The sequence below is a fragment of the Acromyrmex echinatior genome, chromosome 17, assembly GCF_024713525.1.
Source record: "Acromyrmex echinatior isolate Ae372 chromosome 17, ASM2471352v2, whole genome shotgun sequence".
Lineage (NCBI taxonomy): Eukaryota > Metazoa > Arthropoda > Insecta > Hymenoptera > Formicidae > Acromyrmex > Acromyrmex echinatior.
The window spans coordinates 259,123-278,889 of record NC_141868.1 but is presented as its reverse complement, the minus strand read 5'-3'; the positions used below and the strand labels follow the sequence as shown (position 1 = coordinate 278,889).

Below are 19,767 nucleotides of genomic sequence, written 5' to 3'. Positions count from 1 at the left end.
CTTTGATCTTGACAAATATTATCCAGGTGATGATCCTAAACAACATTTAAGAAATTTTTTAGTCGTCGGATATCTTAGATAATGCTAATGCCGGCGGTGTTGTAACTTGTAAAGTACTTAATGAAAATGAACTTAATTATAGTGAATTTTGAAAAGCTCTCAAGATAAATTACAAGAATACGTAATGAAAAATGGGAGTTCCATTAAAAAAATTCAAAGTGACCTTGCCCTCATCAACGCCACCCAAGATCAAATCAATGGTACTATCTTATATTCCCCTCAAATTTCCAAAACTTTTATCTGAAACATTTTGTTCTAAAATGTACTGTTCAAGAGATATTTGAAATGATCGATTAAAATAGGACATCCTACATAGAGTAACTTCGACAAATATGCCGCGCTGGGATTTACGCTGCAGAAGTTAGAAAAAATAGAAGAAGTGAGGGTAATTTTCACGCAACTACTCTGTTACATGTCTTTATGTTATATTAGTACTATGTTATGATTTCAGCTTCTTACTGTTAATATTAATGAAATTATTGTGAGTTTAATCGATTTGTCACTGTAATAAGTAACACCATCATAAATTATAATCTACATAAAATGATTATGTAGGACGTGTAAAAGACTTAATAGTTATACATATGTGTAATGGAATAGTAAAACATATTGTGTAGCAAAATACAAGTGTTTTGCTTTTGTATTCTTTGTCTACTCTCTTGTATATCCCATCTGTTTAGGATATACGACAGCGAGCGGGATTTACGCCCAAAGCATACAAAATGCGCAGATTGAATTCAATGAACTAAATGCAATAAACGCATTATATATAATATGTACCTCATGTCATAACACTTGTAATATATGTAGGAAGATTGTAATTATTTATTACTTCATATTATACATATTTACCATTCTTATTCCTTAAGAAAACTTTATAAATAGTATATAAGTTATGTCATGTTTTATAACACGTTTTATAAGTTATGTCATTATATGTTTTATTTATATATGCATTATTTGTAAATTTTTCATGAGCCATACATATTTCTCCTCCCCTATCTCTCCTATGAGTAGCCTATATACCCCACCCTTTTGGGATATATGGCAAAAATGCAAGGGTTTCAAAAAGTTTATTTTTTAATATGAAAAATAAATATTTTGAATTTCTAATATTTTTTTCATAATAGTAAACAGTACTAAGTTTCTACTGATATAGTTCATTTACTATAAACATAGTAAATAATATTTAATAAATTAAATTTTTGATAGGTGCGGCGTATATACCGGAGTTACCCTATATATATATATATATACACACACACACACACACACACACAAACACGAGGGCAAGTCAATAAGTTTTTAGAAAAACATAGTGAAACACATTTTTTTTTATCGATTCATTTTTATTTCTCAACATAGTCTCCTTTCAGCTCGATACACTTGATCCAACGATTTTCCAACCGTCGACTTTTCAAGCCGTCCGAATAATATAATTTGTCTAACTCTTCAAAATAAGCTTCTGTTTTGGCTGCTCTTTAGTAGTGAATCTCTTTCCTCCGAAGCATTTCTTCAGGTTTGGAAACAGGAAATAGTCGCAGGTTTGGAAACAGGAAATAGTCGCTAAATCTGCCGAATATGGGGAAGCAATTCGTAGCGGAATTCGTTGAATTTGGCCATCGGTGTCGGGCACGTGTGAACCCGTGCATTGTCTTGATGGAAAAGCACTTTCTTCTTCGCCAAATAGGGACGTTTTTTTTCTTTAAAATGTTATTGAAACGATCCAATAAGGCTGCGTAGTAATCGCCATTGATCGTTTGCTTCGACGGAAGATAATCGATATGAATTATACCGCATCTCAAAAAACTGTGGCCATCACCTTTCCAGCCGACTTCACGGTCTTCGCCTTCTTCGGAGCTGGTTCACTCAGTGAAGTCCATTGTTTTGACATTCCTTCGTCTCAGGTGTGAAGTAATGGATCTATGTTTCGTCCACAGTAATGAATCGACGCAGAAATTCATCTGGATTACATTGAAACATCTCCAAATATTGTTTTGAAATCGTCACACGATCACGCTTATGGTCCGCAGTGAACAAACGCGACACTCATCTTGCCGATAGCTTTTTCATACCCAATTGTTCGTGCAAAATTGAAATCTGTGCCATGTGATCACTGCACGAACTCGTTTTTTTTTTCATTTTGCAAAAAATACAAAGGTTCGCTTTAATCGTCTACAGAAATGAAACCACGCGATGAATTTCGCTCAAAATTTGACAATAATCAGCTGAAAGATGCTACTTGTCAAACAGTAATGTGACATGACACTGCAAGTGCCCTCTGACAGATTTTCTAAGAACTTATTGACTTACTCTCGTGTATATATATGTAATTTTATTAAAACTAATAAAAAAAACTACATAATTTTCGCAGATTTATTTCGATATACCAGCATCGGTAAAACAGGCGTCATCAGCGAGATGGCCACTTTATTCCGGCTTAGTGATGAGCCTGAAGCGCTCAGTTTTTCTTCCAAGTTCGACAAGAAACGTCGCACCACCGTTTCTAAATCTCGGGACATCTGGAAGGCCTTGTAGGCGTCTGCGTGGACTGCCTCGAGACTAAGTATGTACAACACATATGTATATATTTTAATTATTATTGAATTGAGTGCAAAAATTCATGCGCGATTTATTATTTAAAATGCAATTTCATTGAAAATAAACGAAATTTAAATTTTAAAAGAGGATTTTAAATTTTCTATTTAAAATTTTTACTTTCAAAAGGTCACTATGTTTTTTAAGTTTTTTTCTATGAATTTGATAATTTTTATATTATATATAGGAAACAAGTTGGACAAAATGGAAAATTTTATTTCTCTCTTTATAATTGTATCGTAACTCAAAAAACAGATTTCTTAAAGTAAGTATAATTATCAATTTAAATAAGATATTGCGTTGTGGACTTACATGTTATACAAATTTTTTTGGACTCGGACACTTTCGCACTCATCCATATTTTGAAACTGACAGAAAAAAAAAACATTAAAAGCGCACTTACATATGTTTCGGTCCGGCGTTAATCCTCAGATCATGCTTGATCAGACGTATGATCATCTTCAGATCGTTGGCAGTACATCTAAAATTTTTATTAAATATTCAAGTGAACATAAAAATAAAACGATAAACGATAGCATTCAACTGCGAGCATCGTTTGTAATTTATATGATATGCCTTTCGTAATATAAAAATAAGTGCAATTTAAAACAAATGTGAAATTTAAGAAAAAAATGACAAGGAGTAATATTAATAAACATACACAGAAAAAACAGTATGATTGATCTACACAAAAATCTGGTGATGTCAACCAGATTAAATAATAAAAAATGGAACAACTATTTATATGGTTGCTTGAACCAGTACAATGGTTGAATGACTTATGTTGCAGTGTGGCATTTCACATATACATACTTTTAATTGTAAGCGTGGTGAGTCGCTTTTGCTTTTTAAAATTGCAACTTAATTTATAGCATGATATAACAAGAAATTAATTCTTATTAATAATTTAATACTTATTACAATATTATACATCTTACAATATTATATTTTATAATGTCACGATTGATGCAACAATACAAATATATAACTTATCCATAAAAAATGATCTCCTAATCAAGTTTTGGTTGCCACAACTAGATTGCTCCTAATTATATCGACGTAGTTGACACATCAAAATAAATAAATCGTATCAACCATACATATTCCTATCACATAAAGATAATTAGAATGATGTTTCTATATTTCTCCCAACCAAATATTTTTAATTGCGTGAACTATATATTTCTTTTTCATGTAAATAACGATAAAACTAAATAAAAATGTAAGCTATAACCTAAATTAAATATGTTAAATGCTAAAAGAACGACGATAAAATTTTTACGATATTTTATATTAATTAATTAGCGATAAATCGGCGTTAATTGACAAAGTGAAGTGATAATAAAATTATATCACTACTTTGTTAATTGGAAACATCGAAACGGTATGAATGTAATCGCAGTTAGTATATTTGTTGCACTAATAAAAATTTCAAGATCTCTTTACATGTTGCAGTTGAAAGATTAACAAGAAGAACGATCGATCAATGAACTTACTTATCAAGGATAGATCGAAAATGCTGGATCTGTTCCTCTTCCTTGGTCAAACGCGATAGGTTTTCCAAAAAGAGATCAACCTGTCCGATAAAATTCATTAATAAAGACATAAAACTTATCCATAGAAAATGATCTCCTAATCAAGTTTTGGTTGCCACAACTAGATTGCTCCTAATTACATCGACGTAGTTGATACATCAAAGTAAATAAAACTTCGATAAATCACTTCGCGCGTGTTCATATATTTTGTTTTATTAGATAAATTATACTGAAAAAAAATCGAAATTTTCGCAAGCAAATGTTACACATGATGTTATCTTCGATAATTACTAGTTACAAAAAATTTAACTGATGTGTGTGACGAAATATTATATATGTATTTCACAGTTCAAGAACGTAATCTACATAACTTTTAAATGATCTATTTTTAAAAAATAAAAAAGATTATATATATATAATCTTTATTATTTTTTTATTATATAATTATATATGTATTACGCAATCGATACTACAACGCTTAATAAGTGATTTAATTATTGCAATTATCAATTTTACTGCTCATATCTTTGAGACATTTTCTATTTCAATTTTTATGAACGAGTAAGCTTTTATTTAGGAATCGCTAATCAGAAATTTTTAAACAAGCAGGTAAAAATTTTTCTTATAATGCATTAAGGAGGTTGTAAGGGCGTAAACTATATATATTAATATTTACGCTTTAAACAAACTACATATGAAAGTTGTGTTCATAACATTATTTTTATCGAGTAACACATTTTTATAGATTATTTTATTTGATATTAGTTTTATTGTTATAAACAAAAATTTAAAAAATAATAACAAAAATCTAAATTTTTATATAAATATTTTAAGTATTGAAAATGACTTATGTAAAGTTTCATTGAGATTCACCAATTAGTTTATAACAAATAAATATTTTGTTTATTAACTGAACAATTAATGTCTGTATCTCAATGTAACTTTATATAAATATTTTTGAATTCATAAAGTACTTATATAAAAAAATTGAGATTTTACCATTATTTTATAATACATTTTCATATATTTTTATTAGAGTGCAAATTTAAAAAATATTACTTTTTATTGAAGTAACTTTTGATACAGATGGTCAATTGTTTCTAATTTTTTGGTATTACTTTTAAATGCAATTTAGAATAATCTGTAATTTTTTCAAGTAATTCTTAATAGGCGAGCGGTTTATCCCCAAAAAAGTCGCTTAGAAAATGCATTAACCGACCGATCAACGTTCTATCGATTGAAAATGATTGGATTCGATTTCTTATATTATTTTGAGAAAAAAAATATCTATATACACTTTATTTTTTTAAGTGGTCGAAAAATTATAAACAATTTTTTTGTTTAAAAAATTTAAACTTCGAAAAAAATTCTGAAAAAATTACATAAGTTTAATTGGAAGATAAAAAATGAACATTTTTTATCTTTTAGACTTTTTTTTTAAAGCAGTAATTTTCGAGATAAAAAATGTCAAAACTTGAAAAATGACTATCTTTACGATTTTTTTTCTCGCAAACTAATCATCCAATCAGTGCGAATAAAAAAACAAAAATTTTCGGTCAATTTATAACGAGAATTTTATTTTATTTTGATGTGTACTGTTATTATAATGAAGTGAAAACGTTATTATGAAGGTGCGTCCGCGGCGCGTGAGCGGCACGCCAAGCGTATTTGCATGCACGAGCTCGTGCGAGTTTTGTTGATATTTTACAATTAAACCAACAATATCCAGAGATAAAAATAATAATACTTACCAATAATTAAAAAATTAATTTTAATAAAAGTTTCAATAATATTATATAATTAATACATACGCAATTGTAGTTTTCACTGAAATGCAAACACAACGGATTGAATGCAGTAGTGTAATCGAGCCCTGGCGGAATCTGGCGACGCTTTATTTTTTTCGGAAGCTAAGCCTGGGGGTGCGACGTCTCACACACACACACGCGCGCGCGCACACAAGATTCTTTCTATAATTATTTAAAACTAATTTTTTATGTTTGTGTAATAAGACGGTAAGAAGAAAGAGAAGTATTTATTGAAATCTGAATTGCGACATGATAACATGATATAATTGTAGTTAACCAAAGAATCCAAACATACAAGGTGTCTCAGAAATAATGTACGCGTCACTTTGAGGACACAGAAAGGGTTAAGGGCAACAAAAAAGTCTTATAACATTTTGAGATATTCGCTGTAGTTTTAAAATAAAAAAATAAAACGTCTAAGCCAATGCGCGGTGACGCCACGCGGTGCGAATCCTATATGACAAGATTACATTTTCCTTTTTTTTTAACTTGTTTCTTTCACACGTTGCAGATTGATGTTTTAAAAAAATCTGATAAACCTTGGTTTAAAGCACCGCCAGGATACTTTTATTTTTAGGACTACACCACTGACTGAATTAGTATGAAAAAAATGCTAGCGAAAACAAAACGAACTCGTGCATGCAAATACGCCGCGCCGTCGCGTCGAGAGTCGAGAGTCGAGACCGTTTATACGCCGCAGATGCACCTTTATTATAATAACGTTTTCACTGTCAATAATAGTACAAATCAAAATAAAATAAAATTTTCATTATAATTTAAGATTGATCAAATATTTTCGTTTTTTATTCGCACTGATTAGATGATTAGTTTGCAAGAAAAAAAATTATAAAGGTAGTTATTTTTCAAGTTTCGATATTTTTTATCTCGAAAATTATTATTTAAAAAAAAAATCTAAGAGACAAAAAATGTTCATTTTGATTTAATTAAACTTACGTAATTTTTTCAGAATTTTTATTCGAAGTTTAGATTTTTTAAACAAAAAATTGTTTATAACTTTTCAACGGCCACAAAAAAATAAAATATATATAGATGTTTCTTTCGCAGAATAATGTGAGAAACCAAATCCAATCATTTTCAGTTGGTAGAACGTTGGTCAGTCGGTTAATCATTATAGAACTCAAAATGAGGGTAAATCGCTGTGTATGAAGTTAGTCTCCCTTTTTTGGAAAATTAAAATTTTGACAATTGTTCCAGATTGTTCCGAGTTTGTTCTATATTGTTTCAAAGCGATATTATCTTATTCCAAATCATTCTCCAATAGAATAGAAAAAATGATTTTCGAACAAAAAGTTCTCGATTGGAACAGGAAGTGTACGTTTACTCTTGTTGCTGTAGTTAATAGGATCAATTTTTTCAATTTTTGGAAGAACCGGTAGCGTTGCTAAATTCACACTGCAGAATTATTTTTCATAGGATTAGAACAATTGAAAATATAAAATTTTGTGTTGGAATAAAGAGAGTGTACCTTTACTTTTGGTCGAAGCGTTCGACTTACGGAATTGTCCTTTTAGAACAATGTTTGGAACAACTAAAACAATCTATGGCGATAATGAATTGTTCTATTATTAAAAAAAGGGATGCCGAATAAGAAAATGTTTATTTTTTCTGCTATTTCCGTTCGTCATAGGAAATTGTCCTTTTGGAACAATGTTTGGAACAATTTGTAATGAGAAGAAATTATTTTTCAAAAAATCTAGGGGCTAGCAAAAAAAATCGTTTTTTTTTCCATTTTATTGGAGAACGATTTGGAAAAAATAATATCGCTTTGGAACAATATAAATAGAACAAACTCGGAACAATCTGGAACAATTGTCAAAATTTTAATTTTCAAAAAAAAGGGAGGACTAATTTCACACAACTTAAATCGCATGCTTATAAGGGGATCCAAAAGTGAATGACCTCCGACGAAGTCACCAGAGATTGCAGTTTTTTTCAGCGTATCGACAATATACACTACTATACCAATATCTCACGCAGTCGCACGTTTGTGTCGTATGACAAATTCGATTCACGATAAAGCGTCTAAGAATACTACTAAGAATATTCTCGATGTTATTTCATGCAAACGTATTTATGAATTACTATTTCGTAAGTACAAATTGCAAAACTTTCGTATCAAGTAAATTTGATAGCCTTGAAACGCCATGTTACACTAAGCAATGGAAAAAATATATCAATTTCGAAATTTTTGGTCGTTCTCGACATAAACTCCATCTCACAAATGTATTAATGCGTATACTTTAATCTTGAAAAAGGATTTTCGAATCTGTAAAAGAGAAAAAAAGTATTTGTTATAAAAAAATTATATGATTTAGATTCGGTAATACAGACGGCTTTAGGATCCCCTTAACACATTGCATTTACCTTACAACCTTCTTAAACAGAGAGTCTTAGTTACTGTGCGATTTTATTAAAGAGCGACTTATTTAACGATAAATATCGCTAGAAGAAACTATTTTATTTCGCACTCGAAAAAACCGAAGATACCAGTGAAAAGATTACATCAAAGATTACATCAAAAGGTCTAAGATGTTTGTAAATTTTGTAAAGTAGAAAAAAAACGATATGAAAACGACAAATAATACTGATAATCTTCTGAACGGCGATAAGACACGGATATGTTAATATTTATAAATATATATAAATCGGTTACGCTTTTATCAAAGACTTAATAGATTATAAAGACATAAGGCTCAACTCGCTCTGCGCGTTGTTTTTTTTTCAAATAATTTTTTTTCAAATAAATTATTCAAAAACAAATAAATTCGTCTTTTAACGTGAGAATGGTAAGAAAAATTAATTTTAATTAGTCGAACGATTTATTATTTTAATTTCTTTTTATTTAGTTCATCGGTTTCTCACTGTGATTTGTTCTAATCTTCGAAATTCGCGAAAATGTGCCGACTTACGTCTTGGATAGTCAATACGCTTGCGGCGCAAGGCGACGCGGCAGCGCTATTTTCAAAGAACACGCTGATCGTCTCGGCCACATCGCCTTGTTCCAAATGCTCCAGCATCGCGTCCTCGTCCTGGAGCAGCAATCGCGCGAACAACTTTATCAGTTGTTTACTTTGCAGATTGTAAATTCTCTTCATGGCGCCAGGCAGCAACAGTTTGCACCAGAGCACGATATCGCCCTTAAAACCGTCTACAAAATAAATGGAATAAAAAAAAGAGAAAATAATATAACCAGAAATATCTAGTATAGTTGTCATTTTTCAATAAAATTAACTTCCACAATCATTGGCGGATTTAGAAATCTGTCAAAGGGAGAAAATCTGACATTAGCGCCGCAAAATTTTTTGAAGATCAAATATGGAAACATAGAATACTAAAAATTATTATTTAAATTATTACATTGTAAAGGTATGTTATTTAACAAATGTATAATTCGTAAAACATTTTATTTAAAATTACATTAGTATAAAAAAAGTATAATGGAATCTATATTTTCTATAATATAAATATTTAAAAAAATTTTTTAAACTAAAAAATATTTTGAACTATCAAAATTGTGATTAAGCATTTTAGAAATATTAAAAATACGTATAACATTTTGTTATAAATTTTGTTAAAAAGGAGACTCTAAGAGGGAACCATATCCCTCCTGTGAATCCAATGTTTACAACTTCAATATTCGCGACATTTTTAATGTCTCTTTTTTCATAAAATCGGAAACGTTCCACATTCAGTTGCCAAATAAAAATATTCTTCTACACTTGAAGATCGTATAAATAATATAAACATTTTTTTGCTTCAATATAGACTCAGAAAAAAATGACATACGGAAAAAGTTAAGCGTTTCACTACAAAGATTAAAATACGAACGTTTATAGAATAATCTCGTCTTCTTAAGCATCCTATGAAGATTTTTCAATAAAGAGAAGCAAGATACGAAGCAATTCATAAGATAAATATATTTAAACAAAAATTAAGATAATAGAAATTTTTTATCCAATTAAAAATCAGTCTTCAATGATTAATACGAATTTCTCGCTTGTGTGCGCTTGATATCTTTATCTGTGCGTATAAATTTTTTACATTTACAGAATGATGAATTACATAAAATTAATTTAAAAAAAAAATAAAAAATCTCAGTCGTGAAATCAACGCGTGTACATCGCGCAGAAGAAAAGATAAAAATTGCGCGGCAATCAGAAAACTAATTTTAAAAAAATTACGAAATTGACTAATTTCGCCACCAACGTTTACTTTATCTCGAATATTTGCCTAATTTAAATGAATTTGCGAATAATAATAATTTCAAAATTAATTGACTAATTACTTGTTATTTCATCATTTTGCAATTGATCATATAATTGTTGCTGTTGTTTGTATAATACAATATTTATACAATGTGTTCATATTAACGTTATCTTCAAAATAAAAAAATAGAATAAACACGATAAACTTAGAAACCTACCGGTCGAAACTGGATCTTTAATGCTTAAATAATTCAATGTGAATATATATATACTATTATATGTACACGCATATGTATCACATTTGCAAGATTGGGTAGTGCTAAGTTAAAAAGATAAAAGTTAAGTTAAAAAGTTAAAAAGTTAATTAATTTTAACTTAACTTAGTTACATTTTAGATTCTTAACTTTTTAACTTAATTTAGTTACATTTTATCGGTAACTATTAACTTTTAATTTGATTTTTTTTCAGTCAATCCTTAAATACAATCCGAGAAACTAATGAGTATATAATTTAGTAATTTTATATTGTATAATCGTTACTTGTATACAAAAATAACCAGATTCTTTAATAAATAAACTGTGAGAAATGAAAAATATGAAAAATTATGTAAAATAATCAAACTTTTTCTTTTTTTTTTTTTTGGTTGTTCGTTCGAACCAAATTTAACTTTTAACTTTTTAATTACTTTTTTATTTTACTTTTTAACTTTTAATCCAATTAATTTTATTATAGATTAACTTGTACTTTAATTAAGTTAAATTTTTAAGGCTGTTAACTTTAACTTAACATAGTTAAAAAAAAAACTTAGTTAACTTACCGACCTTACACATATTTGCAATCATTTGATCTGCGCGCCTAATTGTTTTTCCAGACTTAAACTTTATAAACGCAATTAAACTACTGTAATAATATCACAAATTAAATTAAATTGATAAATAATTTTTAATAATTCGATGCTCAATTAGGCATTATATTAGAAAGATATTAATTTGCTGAAAAATATTGTAAATTTTGCGAAAAATATTATCAGGAGTCGAACCCGAATCTCTTGTATTTCGTACGAGCGTTCTAAGTCTTTAGACTACAGAAACCTCGGTACTTTGTTGGATCATCAATATATATGTAGAATGCTCAAACAATTGTTGGAATGTCAAAACTTTTTACAGCATCACTCATCACGCTAAAGATTCCTACAAAATTATTTTGATGGTCCAGTAAAATTATTTTCAGATCTGTATCTAGCTAAATTTTTAGATTCTTCGGCAAAATTGCTCTTTCAGCATAACTCAATCAGTTTCAGGTGCAAGAGCAAAGGCTTGCCGCCAAAGCAAATACGTATTTGTAATAACTGCATGTGTGGTTGTAACAATACTCTCAATCAAACCGACGCAATATATATGTAACCAGCTACCTTCCCCTCAATGAGGACAAATCAAGCGAGATCGAAGCATGGAAGAAATGACGCGCGCGTTTAGAATTCACACCCGTCCGCGGAATTCCTCATCATCGGCGAAAATAGAGCGGCCGCCAGCCACAAAGTAAAACGATGGCTTTTAAGCCGTCACATGTGCGCATCGCAGTTCCATTACTGCGTAATATCGACGCGGATCCTCTCCGTGCTCTGCGACGTCTTTCAGATGCGCAGCGATAAATTCCGTCACCCACGGTATTCAACTTCGCAACTTCGTTATTCTAAGGGCGGGGGGAAGTGGAGGGGGGGTGGGCGGTATGACGAAATGTAAATATTGACTTATTATTGATGTTATTTTCATCATTGTTATTTTTAATATTTTTTAAATTATTTTTATTTCTTTATTGTTTTATTATATTTACTATTATTATTATTATTATTATTATTACTATTACTATTGAGTTGGAGAAAAAGTTCTGCGGAATTTTGTTAGCTCAAAATTACATACACAATATGTTTGTTGCGAAATTTTCGACTATCTGACGTGACTAAGTTACACGCGGATTAAATAAAAGAGCATTCTGATTTTAACTGCTCATAACTTCGTTAAAAATCATTGTACTGTAATTAATAAAACAGATTCTTAAAGCTAAAACGTTGCTCTATCAAGTGTAATTGCCAATTTAAAAAAAAATAGAATATACGTACATTTGAGCTAAAAATGTGATATTACTTTTCTTTTTTTCATTACGCAATGGTTGTATATAAGGATAGTAATATTACATTTTTAACTCAAATTTCTATATAATTTAAAAAATTAGCATGATGCTATTCGATAGAGCAACGTTTCAGCTTTAAGAATCTGTTTTTTTAATTGCAGTACGATGATTTTTAATGAAGTTATGAGCAAAGTTATGATCAAAGTCAGAATTTTTACTTAACTGGCGAATAATTCAAGAACAAAAAATCGTAGAAACATTTTTAAAAAACGATTTTGTAAGGAAAACTCCAAACTTTCACGATATATAGATAGTCGAAAATTTTCGCAGATTTTTTTGGTACATGACAGACCCAAAATGAGAAGAAAAATTTCCCTTTTTTTTCAGCTCATAGTTTTCTATATATAAAAATTACAAAACTCACATAAATTCAAAAAATATAGTAATCATTCGAAAGTACAGATTTAAGCTTTAAAGCGCCTTTTTTAAACTTAAATTTTGAGCATTTCTAAGATATTTTATATATAATTTTGAGCTAACAAAAAATATCGCAGAAGCTTTTCGTCCAACCCAATATCATGATCATGAAATATGAATTATACATGTCTAGTATTCAGCATTTTATTAGCCAGACATATTTTTATATATACATTAACATAATATAAAATGTTATTTAAAAACAAAATTTTGTTATATATAATAAATTCTAACTTTCTGTTTGGTGAAAAACTCTGGGAGGGTGGGGGGCGGTGCCCTCCGCCTCCCCCCTGGATCCGTCACTGTACCGGATCCCGATCGAAACAAGGTGTGATTGAGCGATTCGTAAATAATGGTACCTAAGAATAGAGGGACTGATCAATTCGGACCGCCGAATTTCTGACGAACGGCTGTTCCACCTAGCTAGACCTAAAATCCCTATGGGAGTGGCATAATCTGGCCATTAAAATTTTTTTGTGATAAAATGATATTTATTTCATCGCTTTATCGCATTATGAAACATCATTTTATCATATTTCATCATCATCAGATTAATTAAATTTTGATGAGCTCTAAAATAACCGATATGACTTATTCAAAATAAAAAATATAAAATAGATTTCAGAAATTTATTTTCAAATATAAATAAAAAGCATACAGCCACATACGCAAGATGTTTGCGTGTGTTTTTGCACAAGTCATATATTTTAAATTTGTTTTGATCTAGTAAAAAGAATTAATGGTGCTACTTGAACAAAACTATCAAATTGTTTCTTTTGATGTAATATCTATGTACAAATATTCCCAATGGCTTAGCCTTAAAAAGTACAGAAAAAAGGTGAGAATCAATACCTAATAATACAACAATATCATTAAATAAGTTTTTAAAAACAGTTTCAACTGTTCTAAATTCTACATTTCTTAAATTCAATGAATTAATTTTCAAACAATCTTTGGTTTGCCAAGTTTTGGTTTGAAATCTCCTCTCTCTTCTATTTTAGCCAACTGCATAATAGAAGATTTAGAAAATGACATTTTTAAAACGTTTCCATTCCATTTTATTATCGCTATGTTGTCGATATTATATTAGCACCTAAAAAAAATCAAATTGAAACAATTCTATGCACGTTCAACTCTTACCACGAAAAAATACAATTCACTGTTGAATATAATGATGATGGAGGAATTAATTTCCTTGATATTAAATTATTAATAAATAATGGAATGATTATTTTTGACAATTATAAAAAAAAATCTACAAATTCAAGTAAGTATTTGAACTTTAATTCAAATCATCCGATTGAACAAAAAAAAGGCGTAGTCATCGGACAGCTAGACAGAATTTTATTCTATGTACATCCAAAATTACACGAAAGAAATATTTCTTCTTTAATCAAAATTTTTTTAAATAATGGATATCCATTGGAATTCCTTTTTTCCACTATCAATAACAGAATAAAAAAACTGTCACTTAAAAATAATTTCAATAACTTCAAAATTTATACTGATGTTTCCATCTCTGATTCCATAGAAAATAGAAAGTTTTTTACTGTCTCATACTTTTAAAATGTTTCCAGAAAAATTTAAAATTATAACACACAAATTCAATTTTAAAATTGCTTATAAACCTATGAATTCTCTAAACTTTTTCATAAAAACTAGAAAAGATAAAATAAAAAAAGAAGATCGTTTAAATGTTGTCGTAACGAAGTTACAATTACAAATTATTTTTTTAGTAACTGTATTACTTTTTTTCCTTGGTAACTATAATGGTAACGAAGTTACATTTTTTTAGTAACGATAACGAATTTTACAGTTACTTTTATTATTACTTTACATAAAATTGGACACGATACGATACAAAGTACTTACACTGTAAAAAAATTTCGCAAAATTATACATATAATAAATATAAAAATTACATGATTAGTCCTGTAAATATAAAAAATTCATGCAATTTTACAGAAATTATATAATTCCACAAAAATTATGTAAATTTACTTATATTGTATAAATATATCCTATTTTATATGGAAAATTACGTAGATAGTACAGAATATTTTCTATAATTATTCAAATTTTAGTAATATTATTAGGTGTTGGAATTAATTCGTAGCGTTTTACAAGTGATGGGAAGTACTTTCATTAATGTATTTTTTAATGCTCATGTGAAATAAATAACATTCTTTCATTAAAAAACGCTACGAATTAATTTCAACACCTAATATATTTTAGTAATATTACGTAATATAACAGTAATTTTTCGCGTATTGCTGTTAAATATATAATATATAATGCAAAATGTATTGTCATATGTATCGTTTCTATAACTACACATTGTATTTCCACGATTTTAGTTACAAATCAAGAAATTATTTTTATTTGAATATTTACAAACGCGTGATCGTTTACATCTATTATAGTGGGTCTCAAAATTACCCAAATTAATAATTATAAATTATTATCTCAATAAATTATTATCTCAAATTAATAATTATAATAGTAATTTCACACAAAAATTTTTTGCATAGCGTTTGAGATTAGAAAGTCTCTAGATTGGCAATCGTCGATTTTAAAAAAGTAATAAAAAAGTAATGAAAAGTTACTTTCTCAAGTAACGATAACAATAACGAGTAACTTTTAAAAATCGGTAACTGGTAATAGTAATTTGTTATTTTTTTTACTCGGTAATCAGTAATGTAATTTGTTTTAAAAAATACCCTGGTAGAAATTTGTGCAGTTTGACTGAGTCAGTTACTATCTAGTACTACTGATCTCTCTTTATAATACAAAAATATTGCGTAGCAACTGGCAAAATTAGTTAAAGCAGTTTACTAGGCAATATCTGGGTCAATTATTTACAAGAAATTTTGTATCAATACTAAAAAAAAGTAATTGTCCATTTTTCGATCAGTTAATAATAATGTAATGCTCATATCTATGTGTAACATATTATGATACGTGTATGTCTCGTACTGAATATACTTATTTTTATATGTTATAATTATATGTAAAATTGTATAATTAAATATGTTTAAACATCGTGAACGCGTAAAAAAATATAAAGCGAAGAAAAAAACTTGAAAAATTTAAAGTTTGCAGCATGTACTGTCACAAAGATTTCAAAAGATGAAGTTAGAAGCAGCAAATATCAAAGATTATAAGTGACGAATGAGCAATAGTTACACAGAAATATATGTAAGTATAGTGAAGAATTTTATAGTACAGTTATAGTATAGTACAGTTACTTATATTTATTTTACTTATTAATATAATATTAATTTTATTGCGTAGAATAATTCAGATTATGTGGATGACATAAATGAAGAAAGACTGCATGAAAGTCTTCAAGTCAGAGCCTAATAAAGACGTACATTCTACAGCTTCTAGTATACACATTTCTAATAGGTTTTTCGTGTATTATTTCTATCATTGTTTCCTCCAATTATGCAAGGAGCAATTATTTCGTATATATAATTTATATTACAATTTTTTATCTATTTATTGTTCTCTTACTACTTAGTAACTGTATTCAGATTTTGCACTTCTTTATTGTGCAGTAATTCTGAAAAAAGCGTTACATCTTAATTGGTATTCTGAATACTTTTGCTGTTTAATTACCATACAAAAATCAGAATTGCCCAATAACCTTTCTGCTCCAATATCAAACTATAAAAGAATGGTAAAAATTATACACATAAAGAAACAAATATCTAGATTAAATAAACAAAGTAATATATTATGCTTTCTTGACATCTTTTTGCCTATAATTAAAAAATAGTTCCCCCTTCACTAATACATCACTCCCTCTTAGTACTCTTTCCTTTCTTTCCTTCTATATATATTGGATCATCTAAAAAGTATCCGCGGTTTTTTGTCACTAGATATGTGTTGATGGTCATATATCTAGTGACAACCTACAAAGTACCGCGGATACTTTTTAGATGACCCAATATATATATATATATCATTTCGAAACTTGCTGACAATGTTACTGTCATTATCAGAAAATTCTTCCGTCTTCGTAATATTCTTCACATCGAACAACACCGCATTACAATAGTTGTAATTAATCGTTGTGGAAATACGGGTATAAGTTTTTACTTAAATAAATTTACTTTAATAATTTAAATAAAGATAATAACTTATTCTATATAAAATTGTTTGTTAGAATCTGATAATCCCGTGTTATTATACAGCGATCAAGAAATAATAATTAATAAGAAAATCTTAATCAATGAAGATCGAGGAAACAGAATAAATTTTCGGATTTTATGTGCACTTCTATAAATAGCGTTTTTATTATGTAACATCTCGCATTCTCTTAATGTACTGATAATGGTCAAAACATTGACCGAAACATTTACATTTTTTATTTTAAATGCAATATATAACTTGTGTAAAAAACATCTTGCGTATGTGATTGTACGCTCTTTCTTATTTATGTTATTGAGCGACTTCTAAAAACTATTGTTTTATTTAAAATATTAAATAGGGATCAGTAAAAAACTGATACGACTTATTTAAAATATTAAATAAAAAATAGGTCAGAAGAAATTATTTAAAATAATAAGTACTGATTAACTTTTTTATTTCTTTTTATTTTAAATACATATTTTAAATAATTTTATTTAAAATAAGATCCAGGTATGGAATTTTTATTTTACTGATGAAAAGATACACTCTTATGGTAATAGAAAAATTATTAAATTAACTTTAATAAATATTTGAATAGTACTAACCGAATATATAAATAATATACTAAATGTAAACATATTTATTTACAAGAAATTATGATTTTTATTGACTTTTTACTGATTAAAAGATACATCCTTGTGATGCAGTGTAATAGAAAAATGTACTAAATTTTAATAAATAAATAAATTGGAATAGTACTAACTAAATATTTATTAAACGTAAATACATTCATTTGATTTATGACATCTTAAATCTTAAGACTGTAGTTAAAACGGTTTTAAATATAAGAACGGACTTTGAATACCGACCCTGATATAGGAACTTTAGTTAGACTGTCCCTCATCTCACCTCATCGCGACGATAAGCTCTCCTTTGAGCCTCGCGTGAAATATATCCCGCCGTGACACGTCGTAATCAGAAAGCTTGACAATCGCAATTGCATAGGCGCCACCAGATTGATCGATCGATCGCACCACAATCCGACACCCGTCGTTATTGGTTATTGCCAATCATCAGCTCCGAAACGCGTTATCGCGTATATCATTCATGATACGAGAGACCTCTTTTTCCATCGTAATTTTTCTCTCCTTTTCTCTCTCACGCATTCGCGTGATTTTTTTCGCTGCCACGATTGCGTCAGGTCGGAATATGATGTTGCGTGAATATATTCTTCGAAAAGAACGAAAGATAAATTAATTCACATTTTTTTTACGCCGTTTCGACCGTCGAGAAATTAACCCATGTTTGTCGATATGAAATAATACTTTCGTTCACTAAAGTGAAAAATCCTCGAAAATGTGTCATTTAGATTATTTCCAATGAATTAAGCTTTATATATCCTTACATCAATTTTGAAAATAATTTTTTAATAATTCGCTTTAAAAAATTATGTTATATTTACAATTTTTTGCTATTTTATAAGTTAGTTTATAATTATTTCATTGCAAAATATTCATTTTATGTATAATCCAGGTCAAAAGTTTGACAATTTTTTTAAAACACTTAAAAAATTGACATTTTTGAGATTACTTATTCAAATATAATATTTTTTAAATAATAATTCTTTAGATTCAATAATTGTTATCAATGTCAATTTTTAAAATAATTCCAAGCTTTTAATGCGGAATGTATATAAAATAATTTGTAATAAAACAATTACAAACTAATTATATATGAAAGATCTAAAAATTGTAAACGTAATAAAGCAAATCATAAATAGATGATGTAAGAAACAATGTAAAGATATTTAATAAAGCATAGTTCATTGAGAAATAAACTATATAACACTCTCAGCATAAAAAAATCCTAAAAAGATCAATTTTTAAAAAGTATTTCCAAACTTTTAACCTGGAATACGTTGTTTATTAGAGAACGAGATTAAAATAGCTTATGATTTTCTGTTAAAATATGAATAAAGAATAAAAAAGAAAACCAAAGATATCCAAATGCGATTTATAAATATTATAAAATTATACACACATTTTTTATAAATGCGTATTTTTCTTAATATTTCTATATTATAAAAAAAAATTTAACTCTTCTTTTATGAGATATTCGAGTTATACCAAATTTTGTTGAACTCAGTATTTATTAATAGATATTTATAAGAGGTAATAGATATTATAAATTTTTTAAATTTCTTAGAACACTTTCTCGCTTCACTTACTTAAAATATAACTTCTGAGAACTGTATATGTATCCACGCCGAAAAAAGAATCTGGCATAGAAATTTTGGTTGAAAATGAACGAACCAGAAAATTCTAACTGTATGATTATGAATTCTAATTATCTTTATAATTTCAAAAATTATAAATTCAACCAGAAAATTCTGATTTGTCCATTTCAACCAGAATCCCAATTGATGCACAAGACTTTTTCCAGTGCACAAAGAAAAAAATAACCGCACGGATATAGAAACGAGTCGAGTGTGTACAATTCCAAAATTATAAAAAATAAATCGAAATCCTCGTTAAGCAATAAAAAAACATTACACGTAATGCATGTAATAACAAAAAGCCTCCCTTCTCGCTTTCTCTTTCTCTCTCTTTCTCCTTGCCTAGCCATGTACTGTCCGGAAATGTCGTAATATTGCCTCACGATATTGTAACGTCGTAATATCTATCACGAATGGATATCGTAATTGCGCCGAGTTGTGAAAAACACGATCATTCAGCCTCGTCGATGGACAACGACGGCGAAGAATGCCGGGGCGGAACCGAGATAAAGAGCCCGCGG

At 28.6% G+C, this 19,767-nt stretch overlaps 1 protein-coding gene across 1 annotated transcript in view; it reads right to left on the bottom strand.

The window, feature by feature from the left end:
* The window catches only part of DNAlig3 (DNA ligase 3), a 63,580-nt gene that overhangs the window by 17,549 nt on the left and 26,264 nt on the right, over nucleotides 1-19,767 (bottom strand). The window contains exons 4-7 of the mRNA XM_011063991.2: nucleotides 8,932-9,170; nucleotides 4,155-4,234; nucleotides 3,062-3,139; nucleotides 2,451-2,622 (exon numbers count right to left, since the gene is read on the bottom strand). Coding sequence (XP_011062293.2) covers nucleotides 2,451-2,622; nucleotides 3,062-3,139; nucleotides 4,155-4,234; nucleotides 8,932-9,170 — 569 coding nt within the window. The remainder of the gene's footprint in view (nucleotides 1-2,450; nucleotides 2,623-3,061; nucleotides 3,140-4,154; nucleotides 4,235-8,931; nucleotides 9,171-19,767) is intronic.